This window comes from Larimichthys crocea, chromosome II, assembly GCF_000972845.2.
Source record: "Larimichthys crocea isolate SSNF chromosome II, L_crocea_2.0, whole genome shotgun sequence".
NCBI lineage: Eukaryota > Metazoa > Chordata > Actinopteri > Sciaenidae > Larimichthys > Larimichthys crocea.
In genome coordinates, this window is record NC_040012.1 from 12464199 (window position 1) to 12489711 (window position 25513).

Consider the following 25513-nt stretch of genomic DNA (forward strand, 5'->3'; position numbering starts at 1 on the left):
TCATCTTCAACATTAAGCTGAGTCTTTCTCCTGACAGGCAGCAGAGTAATGTGGCATGATTATGTAAAGTGATGTGATTCATTTAGAAAATAAACTGAACCAGGACAGAGGGCGAGAGACAGACAAATGTCAAACTGAGATACAAATGTATCCACTTGTTTTTATACCAACAGCCGTGCACGGTGCCAACTTTCTGTCTTGACATTAGTAGTCACTGTGAATATAATTTTGCTCTGAAGCCACTGAAGCCAACAGAAATGTTCATAGAGTACTGTCATAGACTGTGGTAAGATGCTTGTGAATACACTTCCAGAAAACTGTAAACGGATGACTGCTCGCTTTTCATCTCTGTCATAAATCACTTCTGTCTGTCTTTTCCTCTTCTCTTCCTGTCTGCCTTGGCCTGTCTCAATATGTTTTGTGTACTGCTGGATGCATAGACAGTTATGAAGGGGTAAGGTAAATGCAGTAACAGAAGATATTGGGTGGTATGATATGTACCCGCCTGTAAAAAAAAAAAAGTCTCTTGATTCCTAATAATAAGTAAATACTACAATGTGGTTTGATAGTTTCACTTATTTCTAATGGAAATCAAACAGTGTCAGCATTTTTGTCAGGTGGCATTGTTATAAAGAGCATCTCTCTCTTATTATCTAGTTTAAAATAGGTAAAACTATTCCTCTTTTATATTTTAATAGAACCTGATGATTGGCACAAAAGTGTGCATGTAAAAACAAATGTAGTGATGAAGTACTATTAAAACTACATTTGACATTGTATGTTACCGATCATCATTGTTGCTTTATATATATTTATTTGCACAGCTATTCCTCACCTATAATTCAGTGTGGAGAGATGGTGGAGTTATGGGCGGCCACGAAGCGGGAGCTACCCTGGGAGCAGTTAGAGGTTCAGTGCATTGCTCAAGGGCAACTCGGTAGTGCCCAGGAGGTGAACTGGCACCTCTCCAGCTACCAGCCCTACCTCCATACTATGGTCCATGCTGGACTTGAACCGCCCTCCAATTCCCAAGCCAAATCCCTACAGACTGAGCTACAGACTAAACATAAAACAATGAATACTATTGTATTTATGTTGTGAGCTGCTACAAAAGTTCCCTAATGCACACAAAATACTGGGATTGTTGCAGTACCAAATGAATTTCAGACACACTGCACCTATCCCACGTTACAATGCCTCCACCTAGTGGTATAATTTAGTAATTGGGCCACAAATGACCTCATAACACATTAAACAAATGGCAGACAGGGTATCAGGTGAGTCTGTCTTCACAAAACTGAATGCGTGTCAACAACAATGCCTTACATGCTTTAAAGAATATATCAGGAATGTTATTATAAGAACTGTAATGATACTAAAGTTGTGCCTCTGCACGTTTGTGCGTAATGACGCAATGTGTACGCCTCCCAAAGAGAAGAGTCGCACGTAGCTTCCATGTTTCTCTGTCAGACGCTTTCCTATGGCTGCGAGTCTGCACAGCTGAAAATATAATGTCCATAACGTCACAATGAGCACGATATTAACGGAGCATGGTAAGTGTTTAACACTCAACTAAACCCACCTGCATTCAGTTTGCCCTGGCAGCAGGTAAGAAGATGACGTAAGGGTAACTTTAAGGAAGCTGCGCAATATTGTAAGCGCTGCATTAAATGTGTTTTTTTCCCCCACTGAAAATAGTTGTTTTCTCCACACCTTCAGGTTTCCTCCCCCTTTCCTCTCTCCGTCTTATCGTCCCTCCTCTGCAGCTTGTGTCCGCTGCTCTGTGGGAGATAGTGAGGCAGGGAGCTGTCATGTACTACGGTCTGCTGGAGGAGTTCGTCTGCACGGTGCTGGAAAAAGTCCCTGAACTGCTCACCTACACGGAGAGGGTCCAGCTAGTGATGGGTTTACGTGCAAAGGTGAGAATAAGATACTACATGTCTTAATAATGCTGCAAACTATATACCACAAATATCTGTGGTGGAATGTAACTAAGTACATTTACTCAAGTACCGTACTTGAGGTACTTGAACTATATCACACCACAAGTTCAGGTAGAATAATAAATTGATTAATCCATTGACACACATTTTATTTGCAATCGTCAATAATGTTATCAGTAATAATAATAATTTGATAATACTTATTTGTTCCGGCTTTACAAATGTGATGATTTACTATTTTATACAACATAGTTCAATATTAGCTCCACTGCAACCAACTCCAACAGTAAAATCCCGTTTTTGTATTTATAATAAGATAATAACATATATTACAGGACATCTTTTACTTGTAATAGTTGTACAGTTTTATGATTGTAATATGCACATGTCTAATATCAAGTAACATTTTCAGTGCAGGACCTTTTATTTGTAACATGTTTCTGCTGTGTGGCGTTAAGTCTTCTGCTTAAGTAAAAGATGTGAATACTTTTTAATACACTTCTCCGCAGTGGTGGAATGTAACTTAATACAGTTATTCAAGTACTTGTGCAACTTTGACATACTTTACTTAAGTATTTTCCTGCTATTTTATACTTCTACACCACTACATTTAAAAGTAAAGTATTGCACTTTTTACTCCGTGAAATGTATTTGACAGCTACACTTACTGCAGAAAATAACACAAATAATTATTTTTTTAAATAAAATATAGTGAAAATGGTGATAAAGTAGTTAAAATTAGCTCCACTTCCACCAATTCTAACAGTAAAATATATAATTATAATCAATTAATACTATATATAATGTTTCAGATAGAAAAGATAATACATTTTAAGAATAAATACTAGACCATTTAATTCTATGTTTTGTATTTGTATTTCATGTTGAGCACCCAACACCTGAACACACTGTGCCCAGTCTTATGCCACACACCTCCCACATGTGATTTATTATTATTATTATTATTATTATTATTAATAAATAGTTCTCTTGATGTGCCAACAGGTGGTGCTAGAGTTGTGCCGCAACGATGATTTCGCCAACCCACAGGCCATGGAGCCTCATCTGAGCAGAATAAACACCTACATCACAAACCAGGATAAAGATGTAGGTGCTCTTGTTAACCCTCCATCACTCTTTGTGCCATCCGTATTTATTTATGGACTGTTTATTTGTTTTTTTTAAGACTTCCAGTTCTGAAGTAAAAGCATCAGTGACAAATTCCTGAAGCTATTCAACTCACTGGATGATCAATGCCAGAGGGATATTTTTATCAGGTGAGTTGGTTGGAATATTATATTAATATTATATTATATTATTTAATATTATATTATATTTATTATATTATATTATATTATATAAAAATATTTTTCTATGAAATGTTATCTTTTCTCTTTATCTTTTAGAAAATCTTCCCAACAGTATTTGGCCCTAAATATGACTCAGCTCTACAGGCTCTAATGAGGACATTCCTCTTCAATCTGCAGAAGCTGCTTCCTGTTCCGAACCTTGAACAAGTAGGTACATTGCAAATAATAATCCTGGGACAAATGAAGAAAACTATAACTAGATAATTAAAATGACCTGTTTCATGAAGTTTATCTGCATCTGTTACAGATTTAGGTTGTTAGAAGATTGGAATTTTATACTTGATATCGTTTTCTAAATAGAAAATTTGCTGGAGTTGTTTTATATTGGATATGAGTTATCCAGTGGACTTTTTTTTTTGCTTTCATTAACTTACGTAACCATATCTATATATATTTGTAGTTACTGGAAGAGAAGGAACAAACAAACAAAAGAAAAACGTTAACTGATGTCAAAAACATATTTCCTGAAATGTAAGGGTGGGGTTTGAACATAGTGACATCTGAAATTGATTTCATCTGTTGTGTTTCATTTCCAGACTTCCCTATGGCTCAGTCTCTCCCCTTCTATCTTAAAAGAGTGTGTAGACTTCATGAATCAACCTGAGCCGCTGAATACACTCATTGAGCTTCACAAACATGACGGGCAAAAAGTTCCACAAGGTAGTCCTTCAAGGATGTTTCACACATTTCCTGATTGGCTTTTGTATTATTACATTTTCTTTGGAATATTTATTGAAAATAATTTGTTTTGTTTGTGTGTGTTTTTCTAGCTTTGTCTTTCACTGGTGATGATTGCATCCTGTCCAGTCTGTCGTATCACCTCCTAAATGTGGATAATGATGAAGGAGACACACTTGTCAAATCAGAATGTGTCTCACAAGAGTGTCAGGGAAGTAACTTACTTGACAGTGAGTTGAAAAAGATCAAAGAAGAAAACCTTAAGAGGATGCATTCACAAATGATGAGGAACGTAGACAGAAATGGACAGCAGCATGTTGATGGTCTGACTGAAGACCAGGGAGCCTCTGTTGAAGTAATACTTCAACCTTTTGATGAAAGTTGGTCTGATGATGATGATGACGATGATGACATGGACAGAAAATCGTTTCACCATTTGAAAACTAGCAGCAGGACATCCTCAAAAACCTTCCGGTGTCTTGTTTGTGGCCAAGATTTTTGTTCTCTTAACAAACTAAAGAAGCACAAGGCTACTCATAGTCGTCGCTCTACAAACAAAGTGAGTCAGTCAGATTCTGAGAGCCAAAGCAGCTTTTTTGAAAAAATAAATTTGCATCCTAAACCAAAGACTTGCATTGAGAATAATGCTTCTCAAAGTAAGGCTGAGCTTCCAACACTGGCAAGTGCCACAACACTTAACCAACCAAATCCGAATAGTCTTACGAACTTTGAGCAGTCTAAAGATGATTGCAGTCTTGTTTGTCATGCTTGTGGCAAGGTTTTCACTTACCCAAAGAACTTTAACAAACACCAGAGGAATTGTGGGGTTGGTAGTAAACGACAAGAAGAGACAGACCCACAGTGTTCCACAAGCTTAGCTCCTCACTCCAAACCAAACCCTGATGATAAGACCAAAGAGTCTCTCCCCAGTGAAACGGAAACTGGGCCTTCAAATGTTTTACCCCAGGAATCAATATCTTCGGACTCACCTCAAGAGCAGATGTGTAAAAGAAGCAGTCGTGTCAAACAATGCTCTGTATGTGGGAAAATATTCACCTGTTCTACTGGCTTAATGAGGCACATGAGATGCCACACTGAACAGAGTCCTTACCTTTGTTCTCACTGTGGGAAAGGCTTTGATAACGATGAAGACTGCAAGAAACACGAGGAAGGTAAATGCAGAGTTTTAAGCGAGCGTTCGCAAGACAATTCCACGAACAATGCAACGAAAAAGAATCAGAAGACTATAGTTGTTTCAAGCGGTACGTTTCATGTCCCAGTAAACACAGATGCACCCACCAACTCACAGACTATGGAGCCATGTAAATTACCTTTGACATGCCAGGAATGTGGCCAGGGTTTTACTTACTACAAGAGTTTTGAGAAGCACCAGAGCAGATGTTCTAAAAGACCTCCTCGAAAGAAAACTCGAACAAGAATAAACAAGAACCATTTTGTTATCAATGCATGTCATTTCAAAGCAGCTGACGACACCAACAGGAGCTGCACCGAGACAAATTCTGAAACTACAAAAACTCCAACGCCTGCAGACCATGCATATGAATCCCAGGGTAAATCTCGCACCATGAAGTGCACCATGTGTGAGAAGAACTTTTCAGAAATTATCCTCATGAAAAGACATTATTCCAAGTCGCATAAAGTTAGAGGCTCATACCCGTGTCCTTTGTGCATGAGAACTTTTGTGAGGTTGTGCGAATTGGTTCGACATCAGCAAAACAAAAAACTGTACCAGTGCGCTGCCTGCAAGAAATGTTACACCAAGCCAGGACTACTAAATGATCATGAAAAAGTACATACTGCGAGTGTAACACCACACATTTGTGAAATGTGCGGGAGAAGCTTCAGATATCTCACTCATCTGAGTCTGCATCAGAGGAGGCATAAAGACCTGCAGCCCAGTGTTTGTTCCTACTGTGGGAAACAGTTCAGTACAAAAGACTACCTGAGAGCGCATATGGTGAGGCACACAGGTGGTTACCCGTGCCCAGTGTGCGGAAAGAAATTCTATCAAAAAACATACCTTAAATGGCATCTGTATAAACACACAGGGCAAGTGCCGTACCTCTGCGACACCTGTGGGAAAGGCTGGCCGAGTGCAGCTCAGCTCAGGCTTCACATGGTTCAACATACAGAGGAAAGGCCGTTCAAATGTGAAGACTGCGACGCCTGTTACAAGAGGGGATCCCACTTGATGGCTCACCGCAGAGCCAAACATCTGGGGTTGCGGCCATTCGTATGCGAGGTTTGCAGCAAAGCCTTTAGATTAAACAATGAGCTGAGAAAACACATGATGGTTCACACAGGGGAGCGACCGTTCACGTGTCCAAGGTGTGGCAAAACGTTCACGAGAAAATCTCGCCTTAGGGAACACAGAGAAAAGACGTGTCTGTAACTTCAGGCAAAACTCTTCACGATTCACGTGCCATGTTACATTCTAACACTACAGTTCATACCATATAGGTACCATAAGTTCTGCAATGACTACAATATTTTGTCTGATATTGTGAATGATCCTCATTCACTGGGAATAAAAATGGCCTTGCTGCACAAAATGTGTCAAATCAAAGTCTTTCTCTCTAAAATGTGCTGATGTCTACCAGGTTTCCCCAAGGAATACAAGAAGCTCTAGGCTGTCTGATAGAAGTAGGAGGAGGCACACTCACAATTTGAATAATTCTGGGCGAATCCAGCCTAACAGAAATAGCACAGAAAGAGATTGTTAAAACAACTGGTAAAGCACTCACAGGGAATGCTGTAAGATCTGTTGAATGCTTAAATAAACCCAGAAGACACATAATGAATGTTTTTTCTTGATAAATGTTTGAATAGGGACTTTCTTTTGCATAGCTTACATGGGAGTGTAGCTGAAATGATTTGTCAACAGAAAAAAATATTGGGCAACTGAACCATTTATGTCATTTTTCAAGCCAAATGACCATACATTGTGGGTTTAGCTTCTTAAATGTGAGGATTTGCTGCTCTTCGTTGTTTAGTATCATTATTAATTAGAAGTTTTTTGGGTGTGGACTGTTGGTCAGACAAAACAAACACTCTAAAGGTGTCAAGTTTGGCAAATTTTTCATAATTTATTATGTTTATAGACCACGCTATCAACCAATTCATTGAGAAAAGAGATTATTCGCTCATCATTAGTTACATCCCTACATGGGTGTGAAAGAGAGCCAGAGCCAAAAACGTACCAGTGTCGCAAATAATTTGATTCAAGAGATTAAAGTCAAGAAATATGCAAATGCTTAATATTTTCCCATTGACATTCCCAAAGCAGCTATAAGCTAAATCAAAGCTATAGCTCCTTTATGTAGGTAAACCACAATGTAAAACTATGAGGTAAATGTCCTGTATTCAAGCTCTTACAGAAGTTAAAGTGCAGAAGTATTACAAGCTAAATTCACTTTTCTGAAGTGTCCCAGCACTCCACATGTAGAATGGCTTCATTCATGCTATATTGTATTGTAGTTATAGGATCATATTCACATGATGAAATCATCAGAAGCATTTGCAATTTTTTGATCATGTGCAATGTCTATAAAAAAAGATTTTCCCGCAGCTGTGTATCAACATTTCTTGTGTGGCGTTAACAAAATAAGTGGTTCATCAATTCTTAAAACATCAGTAATTAGTTCCCTGTTACTCAACTAATCGATTATCCAATAAATCGTCTCAGCACTAGTGTATGTACAGACATTTAACCATGTGTAGTAACCTGCTGCTGCAGAAAAAGCATCGGTCCACCAGGGAGCACTCGTACTCCAGGGACTGCCTGAATTTCATCAGCCAGAGTCAAACAGCATTATATGTACAGAATATGTAAGTTGATTGATTTCTTAGTTTCTTAATGCAACACATTTGTTCAACTGTCAGAATACTGACTTTTAAACTACAGCAGCTGATATTGTTATGTCTGACTGTAATCGTCTTTATGTTTGAAAGGATAAAGAAACAACTGATGTTCAATCATTCATTAGATCTGTTGTCTCGAGCATCAGACCTATTTTATATACTAAGCTTCATCTCTGCAGAGGAACACGGCAGAAACGGTTTGGGATTTTCCACTTTGTCTTCTAATCAAGAAACAGTGTTGAATGCGAGGTGATAGAGAGTGGCATACAGCAGCTCTTTGGGGGGGAAATTAACATTTCTTTAATAACCGCACAGTAGGGATGCAAGGACATTGCTGTTAGTCCTGTTTAATGAAAGGTGCAATAAGGCAAAAGGAAACACTGTATAGTTCTGTATTTCAAGTCTTTTGAAAAGGCTATGGACAGCCACAAAAACCACAAAAGCAAATTTTGAAGTAATTTGGTTATATGGAAGTTCATCTAACCATATTCTCACTAAATCACTCCACTTGACAGCAATCGAAAGAGAAGAAATGCCACAAAATAAAGCAAGTGGGCTCTGAAACACTTTACTGGTAGGCAGACTGTGCCACTCCTCTGGGATGTTCTGGCTGTCTCCGTCTGCAGAAATGCTGATTTTTCCCTGACTGAAACCTCCATCTGTCCTCACTCTTGACGAACAGCACAGTATGGAGTGGACTATCAACTAAAGAGCTTAGGTCCCCTCTGGCCTCTTCTGGTTCTGCTGAAGTTAAGACTGATATCTCCTGGTCTCAGGCACAGGTAGCTCAGCGTTATATAACATGCCACATCAAAGAGTTTTCCAACTTATTTATGAGCCATGACTGCTGTCATAATTGCAGGTATTACTACAGCAATGTCTCTTGATGTGACCTTTCACATAGTTAAGCCTCTATGAGAAAATTAAAACTGTCTGGGTAGGGTAACTTTAACACTCTGGTGGCCTTGGGGTTAAAGTGCCAGCCATGCACCTATGCATGGCTTTGCACAAATGTGTCTAATATGTATGTGTTTTTAATTAAAATGATTCTGATTGGATATGTTTTATGCTATCAAAACCCAGTCTTTAATTAACTTTCCAGAGAGCAGATACTAATGAAAAAATAATTAGAGTGTATATAGCAGCTACTGTTACCTTGGTGACTGAATTTCATGTACAGTAATATACGCTGTATACAGGTAATATAGTGAAAGCTTATTAGTTGAGATCCAACAACCCAACCCCCACTGCGGTTAAGGTTTTCTATGCATGAGTTACAAAACATATTGGTTCACATTCATGAATTGTCACATATATTCTGTGGATCATCTGTTAAACATCTATAGACAGTAAAACAGAATGTTTTAAACTATTGGAAGTTGGACAAATAAAGTGTTACCATGTTTTCCTTATTTGTAATTTTATTCTATATTTCTATATGGGCCAAAGGTTATCTGCAAGCCTTAGAGCTCAGTCCTGATTTATTGCTTAGATTTGATTTATTTGTTTGGCTGTTCGCATAATTTTTAAAATGTGGCTAAAATCAGATTGCAGTGTGAACTAGTCACAGTGCTGGACTGAGCCGCATGCACAAAAGAACAATAAAGAACACACTGTGTACTGAAATAAATATGAAGGTCACTACACTACAGTTTCATTTATTCATGTTTAAGTTGATGTGCACTGGAAGCCAGCAAATTCATGAGCAGATGATATAATGAGGATGGATATGAGAATAAATAGAGCCACATATTGAGGAGTAATGGGTGTACACAGGTGTGATGCAGAGTCAGGGCAAGCACATAGCGTTTTGATTCCTTTTAATGGTACACAGTTGCCACCCTAAATATCTCTGACTTATAAGTGATAAGTGAAATGATAATACTTATCACCTCACTGTCTCTTCAATCACTACCTCCATCTCAGCTGTTTTAGAGTTGTGACGAATGTCAACCTAGGGTAACTTAAAATCACATAAATTCACACTGTGGTTGCATTGCAAAAAGTCTGATTATCTGATTTATGATCACATATGAAAGCAACCTCAAACAGAACTGAAATGATCAGTTCAGTGTGATTTAGGCTGCTCTCACTGTCAAAATAAAGATCTGAATCACATAGTATAAGCGAGAAAATCAGATTTCAGACACTTTTGTCTGCAGTGTGAACATGGCCAAGTTGAAAAAGTAATTATATCACTGCAGTTATTATGTGATTACAAAATCAATTCTACATTTGGATCTGTGGAGAAAGGATCGGAGCAAAATGTCCTTTTAGTTCAATCACTTCATTCCACACTCCCTTCAGATCCCAGTCGTTTATCCTGTAGACTATTAATCTGATTTTTACTCAGACTCAGACTCAAACTGTCTGAAAAGTGCAAGCATAATTTACCATAATTTTCTGTGTAGAGCATACACAGTACATGTCTGTACAGCTTAACTCCAAAATAACATAAAAAACAACATTTATTCTACGACACGCTATGACAACATGACAGACAGCTAATACTGAAATCTTTATATTCTAAAAGCTTTTCCAAAATGGAAGTTGGAATATTATTAATTTATGGTTTATATTGTGACAAAACATTTGATGGTTAACAAACATCACGTGGTGTAACTAATCAAATATTGTATTGCACAATTGTGTTTATCCTTCATTTAAATGATAGAAATATTCACCGGCTTGGTTCGGAAGCTGAAACGTATCCTGGCTTTTATTATTAGAAATAGGATACAATTTTGAAGGACTGCTGAGTGGTGCAATGCAGCTTTGATTGAATTGAGTCCCAGATTTGCAGCAGCGTTGAAGGAATTCTGACTCTGTAAGGTCTCTTACTCAGCAGAAATGTCCTTAAGAGCTGGAGCACTATGGGAGCTGCACTGGTGACGCCAGAAACAAATGCCATCCTGTAGACATTCATCATCTCCATTTAATGGATGCCCATTGTTTGTCCCCCACATGCCTCACATTAACTTGCTGAGAATATACATTTTGTTGTAAATATCCGGGGTGTCACCCACCCATCCTTCAGGCAACAGACTGGATACAGCGCTCTGCCTCCTTTGTTTTATTTCCTCGTTCCTAACTAAATTTATTGCATGTTGCTTTAAAACCAGCATTAGGGAGTAACAGTGATTCAGGCGGGGCTCTCTCCTCCAACGTAATTGGTCCTTGGCAATGCTGCCTTTCAGATTGCAGTGGTATCTTTTACCCCTCTCTGCCCAATGTGCTGCCACACTTACTATAAATATGACCCATAAGCACATCGTCATGCAGCTTTCTTCAGCTTGGGAGGCTTTTGAAAAAAAAAAAAAAGCCGTTATTTCTCAGCTGGCGTGTGGAAAAGCACATCACAGCTGAGAGCCTTTCCCACACTTCCAAGTGTGGTGGAGAGAGAGTGTGAGAGATGAAAAGAAAGCAGAGAAAGAGAGAGAGAGAGATTCTGGGAAGATGCAAGCTTCCTGCGGGCTCTCATAGTCGACACCTGCCTGTCATTTTCTCTGAACCATCTTGCTACAGAGGTTGGCAAGTGTTCTGGCCTGGTGACACTGACGGTTGATTGAACTTATATGCAGCAGGAGCATCTAGTAAGGGCCCTGGATATAGCATTGCTATTTTTGCTCTGATTTTCCCACTCATGTTTTATTCAGAACTGGAATACTTTAACACGAGAAGGCCTATGTGCATCCAAGTAGGGAAGATGGATGCCCGGTTGTCTGTGGAGATGCAGGGCTGTCATGTGATGGTGTGAAACGTCAGCCATGTGCTGTGTGTTTGGGAGACAGAGAACTGAAATTTCCTGCTACTAATTATCATCACTTTGTTAAACACTTTTACTAATAGCCCTTAGTGTTGCTACAAACAGCTAAAAAAACAATACAAATTCAACAGCCTCTGCACTGGCTGCAGCCCGACTAGTCAATCTTAAATTCACATGACTGAGCTTGAATATGTGATTGCAAATTCTGCTTGTTCTTGACCTTGCAGTCACATTTAGCTGCCTTTAAAATTCCAACAAAATCTGGATTATCTGACGAGACTTTTATTTCATGAGAGTGAGACACAAATATCTGCACACATCTACTGTTAAGAGAGGGTACAGTTAAATCTGTCCCACCGCCGACATACTGTACATCGTCTCGTAAAACCCTGCTGGCACGCAGAGCTCTGCAGCAGAAATTTGTCCCGTCCCACCGTGCATCTGGTGTGTATTGATTATACTCTTTTGGACAGCGGCACTTACTGTACACAGGGATTGCAACACAGAGCAGCAGCAGCAGAAAGAGAGAGACGGAGAGAGGTGCAGGGAGTGGTGGGTGGTGAATGAGTTGAGTTGAGCTTAATGTGGCTGCAACACAGAGCCAGATTTGAACATTGGATTGGAGTGCATGTACAGTACATCCAATGCTGTGTGTGTGTTCAAGCTTGCTTATTTACATTTGTATTTTAGCAAAAAGTATGCATGATGTATATGTACAAGGATGCAAATACACATCCTCCGACAACTGCAATGCAGCCACATCTTGGCTTCAGCTTTGTCTATTTGCATTCATGCCCGGTGTAATGGCGAGAGCTCCAGCCATCGGCGTCCTCACACCTCTTCACTGTACATAGCATCCAGCTGGTAAGAACAATTAACATCTGTACAGCGGTTTGCGCTGTGTTTAATGTCCCATAGGCTAGAGCAGACCTAAGAAGAGTCTCCCATGTGAGGACAAACTGACTTGTGTGTCAATGCTGCATGATGCAAAAACACAACAAAATGAATATAAAAATCTATTAGTCACATTCTGAATTGCAGTATGCGACATTATTCATTGTATTCATGAGCTGTGCTATTTTGAGAGGATCTTAAATTGTATTAAAAGTAAACAAAGCCTACCTAAGATCACTGCTTCATTTGCTCATTTTTAGCACAATTAAAAAAGCAAGAGAGGAAAAACTCTGCCATGAAGCCATTCCTGTTTAAATCACAACATAAAACCATGAATGTGCAGTATTCACAACACAACTGCACTAAAAGACAACAACTATAATTGCCCCCAGGCATTCAGTCAGACAGTCTGTTATATTAACAACAAAAGAATATTACCGAAAGGAGCATAAGTATATGCTCAGAGAGAAGGGATTGAGAAAAGATGTTAGGTGGAGCGTGTGAGCAAAGATGTAAGAAAACCCAAGGATGTCTGGTCTTTTTGGTAGGAGGATGTTAGTGGAAAATCAAAAGCGCTAGCTCCTGTAATTGGGAGAGTTTCTTGTGTGTGTGCAGGCAGAAAGCAGATGGGGCTGTAGTTGAGGTGCTGAATGATGGGAAAATAAAAACAAGCAGACAACCTCTTCTGGTGAGACGGCTGCTGTGTCAGCAGGCAACACATGCACATCAAGGTAACAAGGGACCGATACGCATGCACACTCGGTGGCGCACACACTTGCACACGTCTCTGCCTTTTGGCTAAACAATCCATAGACAAGATCCACAGGGAAATAGTAATGACTCTAGATCCACAAACACTGTAATCTCTCTGCTGTTAATGTCAGTGACAGTGTGTGTGTGTGTGTGTGCGGGCAGTAATGATTGAAATCAAACCTGTGAAGTAGGTCAACCATTTATCTACACCTACATCCTCTAATGTTTTATGATGGGTGACACAACCGTTGATAGCTGCACACTAACTGATGCCATTTATATTGTTATGTCTTTGTGACTGTGTGCAGGGCCATTTAACTCGGCAGCAAATTAGATTAGTGCAGAGGCTGAACAGGTCAATGCAATAAAGCAATGTTTCATACGTGCGCTCTGATTCCATTAGAAGCCCATAGAGTATTTGTCATGTGTATGCTACAAGCCTCATTTCTGGAAAAAGTCGGCACGACATGCAGCAGAGACTAAATCCCAAAGCAGAGCATCAGCTGTTTAAACACCGAACATTGTCGAGTTGGCTTCGAAACCTTCGATTCATCTCCAAATGATCACACACTCAAGCTCGCCACACATCAAAGCAAATAACACAACTCTGTTTTCATTGAAAGAGACACCGGACTGGCAGTGGCTTTATTTTAACGGTGAAGTGCATTTTCTGCTCTCTGTGAAGCAGCAGTTCATTGATGAAAACACGGATACAGTTATAAAATTTCCAGTGACTCACAAAGCATCTTGGCCTCCCCTTGTGTCATTCTTTGCACATTAAATGTAACTGTTTTTATGATCTATATGGGATTTAAACATAATAAAGAGAAACCAAAGCCACTGCCACAACTACACAGAGATAATTACTTAGTTCTTGTTTCACATCCTTGGCAGCTCTGGTCATTTATCATTATTAAGCACCTGGGCACACAACCACAAGACTTTTGGTTGCCTTGGTAATAAGCAAGCTAAATCCTGCTCCACTTCTTCAGGTGGAAGTGAGTCAACAGTGCTGTTGTACAAATCGCCCCCGTACCATCCTCATGCTTTGTATGAGCTTGTTGTAGAGTAGGGAAATAAAACAAACACACAAAAAAAAGGAGCAGAGAGACAAATGACAGTGTCCTACCACTGACAACAGACTTGTCTCCACAGGCCAAATATTCATTGGCAAGAACAGCCAAGAACTACAGAGGCTTATCTGAGATAAACACACTGGGAGTCTTTTTTTTTTATTCAACATTCACTCATGCAGGAAAACACAACTGAGCACTTTTGCTCTTTTTTTTTCCAGCAGTGCCCTGGTTCACATTGCACACCTGGGAGCTGTCAATACAGCAGTTACATGGTTGACCACTGAGCAGCTGCACTGGTGAAAAGTGCAGTCACTTTATGATTAAACTTGTGACCCTGTGATCACAACCTCTAGAGTGTGGACTAACACTGCTTAGTGAGCTCTTAAAGAGGGATGGAGATTTGCTGGCATTCTCTGGTCTTATCTGTTTTAAAGTGAATATGTTTGAGATTTGGGAACCAGTGGTCAGACAAAAATAGCAGTTTAAAGATAGCAACCTTTTATAGACTCAATTATTGATTAACTAATTCAATTGCAATAAAAACGAACAGCCCTATAAACACACTGCTTTTTCATTACAATAGATAATGTGTACACTGTGCACTATTCTAAACTTTAGTTTAAATCACACTGGAATCATGTTTTTCACATGAGTGCATTCAATAGAGCAAAAGACAAATATCTAAATAAAAGAAATACCATCTACAAACCATCTCCGAAAACCTACATGTTCTGTAAAAATCCCTTATTGAATTGGCCAGCATCCAAACACCACAGTAGACTAGGCGTGGTGCTCATCTCACACATTATGCTGAGTGGATAGATGGGTGTGACTCCAGCAAAGCTGAGCTGCTGGAGGGGGGGAAGGATCTATAAAGTTGCGATAGCTCTTAGGATTAATATGTTTTGCATCCTGTATTTGAGAACATTTGCATCCAACAAACAGCATAGGACTTGTGACATGTGGGCACACTCACATCATCCCAGTGAGTGAATAGAAAAGCAAAGCAAATTTGTGACTGCTACAAATCGAGATTATTAAATTACACGAGTATAGCTACTGTGAGATGTGTTTTTTTTTCTCTATGTGTGTAAGCAGCGTGTGTCTTGATTACACTGGGGTGCAAAAAAAAAAAAAAAAAGATCTGAATCTGTTGACTCAGTCAGCATAAAATGCCAAGTCACCATGGTAACAGGGGATGCAACACGCTTTGTAAAGGCTGATGGAGACAGGAGGACTGCTCACCATGAGCATCGTGTTTAACAACTGTGAAATGCGGTGATTAGAAATCTACAAAACATTGCTGAACAAACCGAATATCCCGTCAGATTTGGTGTGCACCACAACCACCAGCCAAGGCTTTGAGCTACTACAGATCACGTTGAAGCTTCTTCACATTATGTAACTGCGTTGAATTACAGTGGATTTACCAAGCGCTGGCGAAATCTAAATTCACACACGAATGGCATTTAGAGCATTAAAATAGGTCTTTAATATCTAAACTCCATTAGAGCTTTTTCTTTTTTTTCCTTTTTTTTTTTGCGCCAGACACGTCAGTAACCAGCAGTCCACAAAGTTGCATAACATTTCAGTCAGATTTCTCGCTGCCTTACAAGAATATTTATACACTATCCATGAATAGGATACATTTTGGAGGGATACATCTCACAGAGAGCAATCCACACGGGCAATTTTTTTTTTCATAAAGCAGGAGCATATCTACCCCCTTTTTTTATCTACCCACCCACATAAAGAGATCTGGCTAATAGAAAGAATTTTTTTTGGGAGGGGGGGCAGGATGGATGGGTGAATGGGTGGATGGATGGATGCGCGCCTACCTGTCCGCAGGTTGAAGGAGAGTCGGGCTTCAACGAGATATGGGGTGTCGCTCTTGGAGCGAAGTCTCCTTATCGGTCTGCGGTCTGTGCTGCTGTCTGGAGTGGTCGCCATCAATTTGAACCAGTGTCCGGGGATGACTGCTGGCCGACTGGGGGCAGACGCAGAACCACGGCCACTCACACACCGAGAGGTAGCTATTGATGGAGAGGAGGGAGAGTTCACACACACACACACACATACACCGAGGGAGGGAGGGAGGGAGGGAGGGAGAGAGAGAGAGGCGTCGGTGGAAATCTGGCATGGTGTGAGGAAAAAAAAAGATGGCTAAATATAATATCAGATCTCACTTTAACACTTAAATTAAACGGTGATCTTGTCACACTCAGAAAATATCTTATATATATATTATATCTTATTATATCTCAAATATCTAATAGCCTGTATATACAGATGTAGATATATAAAGTGGGATTTTTCACATTTAAAATAGACTTTATCACAATTAAGTACAGAATTGTTCTGTATCATTAATGAATGATACGAATAAGTATGAATATTTATAATTTTGCACTTGTAGGGGAGAAAAAAAAAATACAACAAATGGGTTTCACATTTCCACAACACACAAACCTATACCAGAGCACACAACACAACATGATATACTATTAAATATAAGCAATACAACAGCAGTGCAATGTCATATGTATGATAATGTGATATATAAATTAATGCTTGAATGTAGAACCATGGCAGAAGAGATGCAATGAAATGGCATGAGATTTCCAGTGCAGCTCATGTGATGTGTAATATGCTCAATTATGTAAACATAAATACAAACACGGTGATTTAAAAAAGGCACAATTAGACTGTACTATTCAATGGCGCTTCATGAAGTGTTGCTCTGAGGATGAATGAATCATCCTGAATGGACTACACGTGCAGCAGTCTGCCACTAGATGTCTCTGTTAAACTACACTTTTCTGTTCTGTTTCCTCTTTTCTTCGCTTTACTTCAGTTTATGTGCATTTTTTCACGACAGTGTGGTGCGTTTGCGGCCTTGATATTTGCAGTGACAGAGGTAAACAAGCAAACTCGTCGCGTCTTTGTGCAAAGTGTGAACTCTCACCGAGCGAGGTCAAGCACGGCGAGGTTAGTACGGCAAGGTCATTTTAAAACACGCGTGTTTCGGTCCTGTTTGCACGCGATGTATTACCTGTAGATACACGTTTGTGTTCGCACGTTAGTTCCTGCATGCTTCTGTGTGTGTGTGTGTGTGTGTGTGTGTGTGTGTTCACACCGAGCTAACTTCAGTCCACGACGTTAATGCAACGCTATGCTGACGGGTGGCACATCTTAGTTTGTAAAGAGCTTACAGTGAACTACGTGTGCTGTTGTTAGTGCAGTGGCTGGTTGTTGGTGATTGCATTGGAATAAAACAGACCGACAAACCAAGCCACAACAGTGAGTGCAACTTAGCTGTAGCTCGTTAAATCAGAGTCGTAGTGACGTTTAGCCTGTTATAACTTTACATTTGGCTGGTGAGTTGTAGTCTTTAATGCATCAGGATAGTGAGTTGTAGTCTTTTATACATCAGGATAGTGAGTTGTAGTCTTTTAGGCTTTATGCTAGTGAGTTGTAGTCTTTAAAAGTTTTGGATAGTGAGTTGTAGTCTTTAAAGGTTTAGGATAGTGAGTTGTAGTCTTTAAAAGTTTAGGATAGTGAGTTGTAGTCTTTTATGCATCAGGAAAGTGAGTTGTAGTCTTTTATGCATCAGGATAGTGAGTTGTAGTCTTTAATGCATCAGGATAGTGAGTTGTAGTCTTTTATGCATCAGGATAGTGAGTTGTAGTCTTTTATGAATCAGGATAGTGAGTTGTAGTCTTTTTTGCATCAGGATACTGAATTGTAGTCTTTTATGCATCAGGATAGTGAGTTGTAGTCTTTTATGCATCAGGATAGTGAGTTGTAGTCTTTTATGCATCAGGATAGTGAGTTGTAGTCTTTTATGCATCAGGATAGTGAGTTGTAGTCTTTTATGCATCAGGATAGTGAGTTGTAGTCTTTTATGCATCAGGATAGTGAGTTGTAGTCTTTTATGCATCAGGATAGTGAGTTGTAGTCTTTTATGCATCAGGATAGTGAGTTGTAGTCTTTTATGCATCAGGATAGTGAGTTGTAGTCTTTTATGCATCAGGATAGTGAGTTGTAGTCTTTTATGCATCAGGATAGTGAGTTGTAGTCTTTTATGCATCAGGATAGTGAGTTGTAGTCTTTAATGCATCAGGATAGTGAGTTGTAGTCTTTAATGCATCAGGATAGTGAGTTGTAGTCTTTTTTGCATTAGGATAGTGAGTTGTAGTCTTTAAAGCTTTAAGCTAGTGAGTTGTAGTCTTTTTTGCATCAGGATACTGAATTGTAGTCTTTTATACATCAGGATAGTGAGTTGTAGTCTTTTATACATCAGGATACTGAATTGTAGTCTTTTATGCATCAGGATAGTGAGTTGTAGTCTTTTATACGTATAAAAGACTACACCTCACTATCCTGATGATCAGGATAGTGAGTTGTAGTCTTTTGTATCAGGATAGTGAGTTGGGCAGCCTGTAAAACCTGTTCTGACTTTGTTCAGGCTTGCAGGCACGCTCAGGCGCGCCCACTTTTGTGTTTTTAATCATTTAAGGAAGCTATTTAAAACCTTCCTCCTTACTTTTACCTCCAACCTCAAATGTATCGTATGCACAGTCCCTGTTTTATCATTGCCAACAGGCTGGCTTCCTCACTTTGATTGCCGATTGCACAATCTTAACATTGCATGCATTGTTGCAGCCATATCTTTACGGCAATGTTTAAGTGAGATATGCAGTTGCACGTACATAGGTTCACTTGTTTTTTTTCCTCACACACACTAAAATATGTTTTGGTGGCTGCTGCAGCACAGTTAACACTAAATGCATATAATTTTATAATATAATATAAATTTTATACATAATTTATATACACATGCTCCAGCTGAACCATACATTTTTGGCATATTTGAACACTTTGGAATCCCTGATAGGATTTTTAGAAAAACATTTAATTCAAGATGAGATTACCTTCATATTTAGTGTAGAAAACTCAGTATCCATATAAACCTAGAAAATGTGTTCATATCTGCACCATATACTGTAAATCAATACAACTAATTAGATTTAGTTAAATATGTGAGTTAATATAATAATTTTGTTTCATTTTGTGTTCTCTGTCTTGTTTTTTTATGCGTTCTAGTGACAATGCTGCTCCAAAATCGAGCCGTGTTTGCACTCGGACTTCGCATGTGCTCCACTAATGTGACAAGAGGACCTTTGGTGGACACAGGAAGACCCAGCTCAGGTAAAACTACAAGAGTGTGCTCAGTAGTGTGTGGATCTCCCCCAGGTGTGTCTGTGGGCACGGGGGTGGGTGAATGAATGGGAGACAATACTCAGGTTACGTATTCAAGGTGCAAAACTGGCAGCAATGTAAAATGTCAGTGTCTGAGAGAAAATGGAAACAAAAGAATCAGCTGACACTAACATGACTGCCGTCCCTAGCAGAAAGAGGAATACAAACTGAAACAGTTGTTCATCACTTAAGGCCCCTACAGTTAAGAAGAATGAGGAATCATCAGTCGGCCTAAAACATAGCAGTCAATAAAACAAGTTTTTCAATGATTGTGAATCACAGCAACCATGAGAGGTCCGTGAGCATGCAGTCAAACATGCCCACAAAAATATTGACTGCTCTTGCAGGAGATAATGACAGCTGATAGGTTTATGTATGATGTTGGTTTCCAGCTGCATCAGGTCAATATTGATTTGTCATTAAACAGTGGAAACAGTCAGGTCATCCTTCCTGACAGGCACCGCACATAAGAAAATGTTCCAATCAAATTTCACAGTAAGGTACAGAAATATCATAGCATCTAGGAAATGAGTGGAAAAATAAATCAAGTAGTAACTGTAAATGAATCAAAACAAACATGTAGTTCCAGAATAAGTTCATCCAGAACCATGTTGTAGATAATGATAAGTTAATATGGATCTATTGATGTTAGTGTCTAATGATTACTTAAGTGTACATTTGCATTTTGACCTCTTTGACAAATCAATTGTTCCTGAGTCCACTAATGCAAAGTTTCATTGATTAAAACCACACACTGTTAATGGACAGTCTGTTTGTTGTTGTCTGACTTCAAATTGTTACTAAATATTAGAACAAGATGTTGGAAATTATCATATTAAGAACAAAAAAACATTGATCACTCCAATTGTCTTCTATTGTTTTGTATTAATAAATATATTAAAAACCAAATTGTTTTCCCTTTATTTTCCTAGACCTGTCTGAATTCCGTAAGGCCTTTTCCAAAGCCAAGCACATAGCAATCATCACAGGGGCTGGTGTGAGCGCAGAGAGTGGAGTGCCAACCTTCAGAGGAGAAAATGAGAAGTGGAGGAAGTGGCAATCTCAGGTAATTTCCTAAAAAAACAAACAAACTGTTGTATATGGCTGTATTATTTATCATTATTTAGGTCAAAGTTTTGCGTTTGGTCTAATTTTCAGCTGTGGTTCAAAGTTGTTGCTGTGGAGTGTATTTTATGTTTACATATACATCTTCAAAGCTCAGTAGATTTTTCTCAGCAGCAACAGGTAGTAAAAAGACCATTTGGTGTTTGTTGCGTAATCTTCATTTTGTAATCATTCTTGTTGTGGGGTACAGCAATCTTTACTTTCCGGAAAGAATAAAAAATTGTCTTTCATACAAAAAGTTATATTTTTTTCTCTCTGAGATGTTTAAACTTAATCTGTGCTGTCTAATTCTTGTATTTGAACACTGCACTCTTGATTACTACCTCCTTAGCACTTGAGTTTTGACCTAAAACAATCCAATGTTGATGCAGGATCTGGCAACTCCAGAGGCCTTCTCTCGCAACCCGTCTCGGGTCTGGGAGTTCTACCATTACAGAAGGGAGCTGGCTTTGAGCAAGAAGCCCAGTGCTGCCCATCTGGCTATAGCAGAGTGTGAGGCCCGGCTGAGGAAGCAGGGACGCTCAGTGGTCATCATCACCCAGTGCATAGACGACCTCCACCGACAGGCCGGGTCCAAACATGTGCTCAAGGTTCACGGTGAGAGGCAGAGTTGGGTTCGACGTACAGACTATCATGCATTAGACTGAAATATTGATATGAGATCTCACTGCACATAATTCTTAGACGTGTTTTACTTCTGAAGTTTTGGATTTGAACAAGTTGCCATCGAGAGACAAAATACTTAAAATGCAGAGGATTCCTTCCTCTATGGAGATAAATAAAATATAACTAAGTACATTATAACTAAAATCCTGAAGCTGCTTCATAGTCAGTGATTACTGGAAAATATGACAGTGTGGTATTACCCATGGTTTTGCCCATAGTTTAACTGGGATATGGAAACATTTTGGGATTCATAGAGGTTGGTTTATTAAAAAACATTTTATGATACCCACAGAGTTGGTATTTAATGCCAGTGGACTACACTTAAAAAAGTGTCTTGTAATGATGTAATTTCCAAGGCTGATTCTCTCATTTCAATCTCAAAGAGACAGTTTTATCTGTTTTCATACAGTTTTAGGGTGGATTTTGGTATAAAAAAATAAAAAAAAACAGTGCATTGACTTGATTCTTTCGCAAGAAAATCTTGCTTTAATTGGCTACAGTCTGTGTGAGTCAGGGCACAAAAACTTTCTTTGTCAGCTAATTCTGCGGGCCTAAATGACAAACAGCTGTGTTTTTCATGTGTTCCTGCAGGCAGTCTGTTGGAGACGCGCTGTGTTAGCTGTGGAGAAGTGACTGTGAACAAACGGAGCCCCATATGTGCCGCCCTGAAGGGCAAAGGGTAAGAGACGGCACCTATAGAGTACATACAAACACTTGACAAACATGTAGTATTTGTAATCTGATCTCCTCAGTTTGACCTGAATGATTTAACCCGCTGTGTTTGTTCTCTTAACGTACAGTGCGCCTGACCCAGATGTTGCTGATGCCCAGATTCCTGTGGATAAACTGCCAAGGTGGGATTACTGTCACTTCATATTAATAACACTGAGGGTCAGATTTACTAAGCCTTTCATACTGCTTTTCTGATGCATACTATGCCTGGAGTTTTCATTTATTAAACAGGTGCACAAGCCTGAAAACACAGCTTGCCTTTCATCTTAGGTGTATTATGCATGGCAGCAGTTAAGTGTTGTTTGCATTTGAGGGAGGATTGCGCAAATACCAGTAGGATTTGCTTTTTGCGTGTGCCAGTTTTTACATGAATATTCTCTACCTATAAAGAACAGGTGCAGGTGTGTGTGTGTGTAAGAGGGAAGGTTGTGTTAAGAGAGAAAAATCCTGCATACAGAGTCTTATAATAAAAAGACAAAAAATAAATCAAGGAGTTGGTTTATGCTCAATAAACACGAGCTTCATCCTGAGTTTAACTGTGGAATCTCTCCTAGTCACGCTCTTTAGGCAAGAGAGTTTAAGTGGAATTTATTACGAGACATTAGTTGTATTAACCACCATCTCCACCCTCCACCTGCTCCGATTTGAGCCTCTGCTACTGCTGCTCCTTCCTGCTCAGCGCATCTCTGTCCCAGATCTCCCTCACCACCTGTTGTAGTCACTTGTTATTTTATATATTTATATATATGAATTCTTTTATATTGCAAGTTTTAATACATAAAATAATAGATCATAATAGATAATAGAGAAAATTACCATGCTGGAATAGCATAGTAAATTCAGAGCTTTCCATGTGGTTACCATGCTGGAATAGCATAGTAAATTCAGAGCTTTCCATGTGGGGCCAGTGGTGTGCTACAGTTTGTTGTACTGTTGAACCGTAAAGAACAAAACAAAAGTCATTATGCTTTAATTTGTCTTTGCTTTTCTTATGTCTGACACATCATTTCTACATCATGATTTATTTACATCTGCTTCACCTCTGCCCAAACAATCTGTGAAACTACGTCTGTGCAGATTTATGCTTCTGTGTTACGGCCAGTTATTCCGTTAAGTGCAGAATATCACAGTTAATCATCTAAGGATTGTTTGGTGCCGCTGTATCAAGGTGTAACGAAAGCGACTGCCATGGTCTTCTGAGGCCCAACGTGGTGTTTTTTGGAGAAACTCTGGACTCTCACATTCTGACCAAGGTGGAAAAGGAGATGGAAATCTGTGATCTCTGTCTAGTGGTAAGTTATCCTCATGTTTGCATGCATTTGCGTCATAGTCTCCTCTTGTGTAATAATATTATGTAAAACTAATATTTGCCCAGAGTCTTGACTGGACCTGAAATACAGTGCTGTGCAGTAGATTTCAAAATAACGCCGTTGTACGTCATTGTCGTACATCATTGCTCCTTGTTTTTAACCTACAGGTGGGCACATCTTCAATCGTTTACCCGGCAGCCATGTTTGGACCCCAGATTGCGGCCAGAGGCGTCCCAGTGGCAGAATTCAATACAGCAACAACACCAAAAACTGAGTACTTCACGTAAGTTAGTCAAGAAACCGAGTGAGTGTGTTGCAGAAAATAAAACTATACCAACAATCTGTTTCAATAACGAAGGAAGTTGGCATCAAAATATATTAATTTAAATGAAAACTGACAAGTAGGGCATTATGCAACTGTATATTAAGATTTAGTGCCACCCACTGGCAGCCTAGGCAACCACTAGGCTGCTTTCCTGTGTTATACAGTGTTACCTTAAATGTTGGCACTTTCAACTCCTTGACTTTCTACCTTTTCACCTAAAATTCTGACGTGTCTTCTTGTGTTTTTCTCGTGCGTGTGATGTGGCACAGGCACCATTTCCAGGGTCCATGTGGAATTACGCTGCCTCCAGCATTGGCGCGACATGAGTCAGAGGTTATCTAAGAGCCACAGGAACAACTTTACACGCAGCAACCAGTGGCTTCTTCAACAGACTAATGCTATCCAAAGCTGGGTGGGGTCTCATATCGTCTTTTATTCCAAATGTTTGCCTTAAAATCACTTCGGCTGTTGATGCTTGGTAGAGGCTGAGTTTTACAGAATATAGCTTTTTAAGACTTTGAGATAGACCTCCTAATACTTGAATATATAGCTCGCTAAACTGGAAATGGGATATTGTACGTTTTACGAATGGCCTTGTAAGAGAAAGGCAGGCACTATGCAGCATGGTGTAAAAAGGAAATGCACTGTGTATGATGTTCTTTGCATAGGAAAACATCTTATCGGTTATCAGAGGGTATTGATAGTCTTTACATATCTTGCATATTAAATGCTGGTGAGGGATTCACATATTTTGTGTACTTTATTCTAAAATTATGCTGTAGATCAGATCAGATCATATTACTCCTGGTGCCCGTGGAGATTCTTTTCTCTTTCCACAGAATGACCAGATGTACAGAGCATAACATAATCTTGTGCCTTTCAAAAACAGTTTACACAACCTTGACCAAATGCTCGCTTTCAACCTCAAGTGCAAATCAACCAATGTTACAGAGATTTAGCCAAGTGTACAGTTTGCTTTTGACCGAGGACAGAGAGGGTAGTGAGAGGGGAAATCTTTTCAATACTAGCCTGTAACAGCATTTTTTCCCTCTCATGGCATTGGACTGTTTATTATTACGTTATTATAGTTACGTATCATGAATTATTCATGATACATTTTTACAAATTCCAAATGTCTTTCCAAAAAATATATACAGTATATACATGTTTAAAGACTGCAGATGTAAATGGTCTAAACAAATTAAAGCAATGATATTAAATAACATGATTATGTGTTTTTAGACAACTTTTTTTGTCCATAAATGTTTCATGTAGTTATGTACTAAAACTGCCAATGCAATAATTCAGAACATGATCATTAAAACACTAAATGTACTGTTGCTGTTTTTGTGTCTTAATGACTCCCATTGTCTTGACTGTACTGCAATGTGTGTGTGCCCAAAATGAACAGTAGATGCCAGCATGTAGCTTCTAATCCCAACCTTAGATTATAGAGTAACATATAACTCTGCACTGAAAGAGACTCAGGGAAACAACCTTGTATCCACATGGGTTCTTCTCTTAGTATGCATGAGTGAGAGGAAATGCAGACTTAAGTACCCCGAAGCCATCAGTGAACTCAGAGTTGTTACGGCCGAGCTGAGCTGAGGAAACAGTATGAGCTTTCATCACAATGCTGCTGAAAATGGAAACGGTTTGAAGTGGAAAAGCAGTCTATGACATAACAGTGGCATCTGTTGTCCCAGCTGAAATGGTCTCAAATAATAGTTG

The 25513-nt window shown here is 39.3% G+C and overlaps 3 protein-coding genes across 7 annotated transcripts in view; 2 read left to right on the forward strand and 1 right to left on the reverse strand.

The window, feature by feature from the left end:
• Positions 1-16433, reverse strand: part of LOC104939067 (phosphatase and actin regulator 1) — a 45565-nt gene extending 29132 nt beyond the window's left edge. The window contains exon 1 of one of the 2 annotated variants that reach the window (XM_027289759.1): positions 16201-16433. In XM_027289759.1, coding sequence (XP_027145560.1) covers positions 16201-16312 — 112 coding nt within the window. In that variant the 5' untranslated portion in view covers positions 16313-16433. The remainder of the gene's footprint in view (positions 1-16200) is intronic. The other variant, XM_019262236.2, reaches the window with a different exon arrangement.
• LOC104929334 (oocyte zinc finger protein XlCOF6) lies at positions 1422-6565 on the forward strand. 3 transcript variants are annotated; one of them, XM_019262231.2, is made up of 7 exons: positions 1422-1553; positions 1720-1919; positions 2949-3050; positions 3130-3220; positions 3350-3460; positions 3850-3973; positions 4084-6565. In XM_019262231.2, exons 4-7 carry the CDS (start codon positions 3197-3199, stop codon positions 6402-6404), a joined length of 2580 nt encoding a protein of 859 aa, XP_019117776.2. In that variant the 5' UTR covers positions 1422-1553; positions 1720-1919; positions 2949-3050; positions 3130-3196; the 3' UTR covers positions 6405-6565. The 3 variants fall into 3 exon arrangements, with proteins under 3 accessions (XP_019117776.2, XP_027145545.1, XP_019117777.2); XM_027289744.1 differs by having other exon boundaries at positions 3890-3973; XM_019262232.2 differs by having other exon boundaries at positions 1448-1553; positions 1767-1919.
• A 782-nt stretch (positions 16434-17215) lies between the features above and the next one.
• On the forward strand, positions 17216-25122 carry LOC104929333 (NAD-dependent protein deacylase sirtuin-5, mitochondrial). Of its 2 annotated transcripts, none has more exons than XM_019262066.2 (9): positions 17216-17350; positions 19469-19573; positions 20557-20690; positions 21121-21346; positions 22007-22094; positions 22216-22269; positions 23316-23439; positions 23625-23740; positions 24052-25122. In XM_019262066.2, exons 2-9 carry the CDS (start codon positions 19474-19476, stop codon positions 24122-24124), a joined length of 915 nt encoding a protein of 304 aa, XP_019117611.2. In that variant the 5' UTR covers positions 17216-17350; positions 19469-19473; the 3' UTR covers positions 24125-25122. The 2 variants fall into 2 exon arrangements, with proteins under 2 accessions (XP_019117611.2, XP_027127901.1); XM_027272100.1 differs by lacking the exon at positions 17216-17350 and adding an exon at positions 17513-17662.
• Positions 25123-25513: the final 391 nt, after the last annotated feature.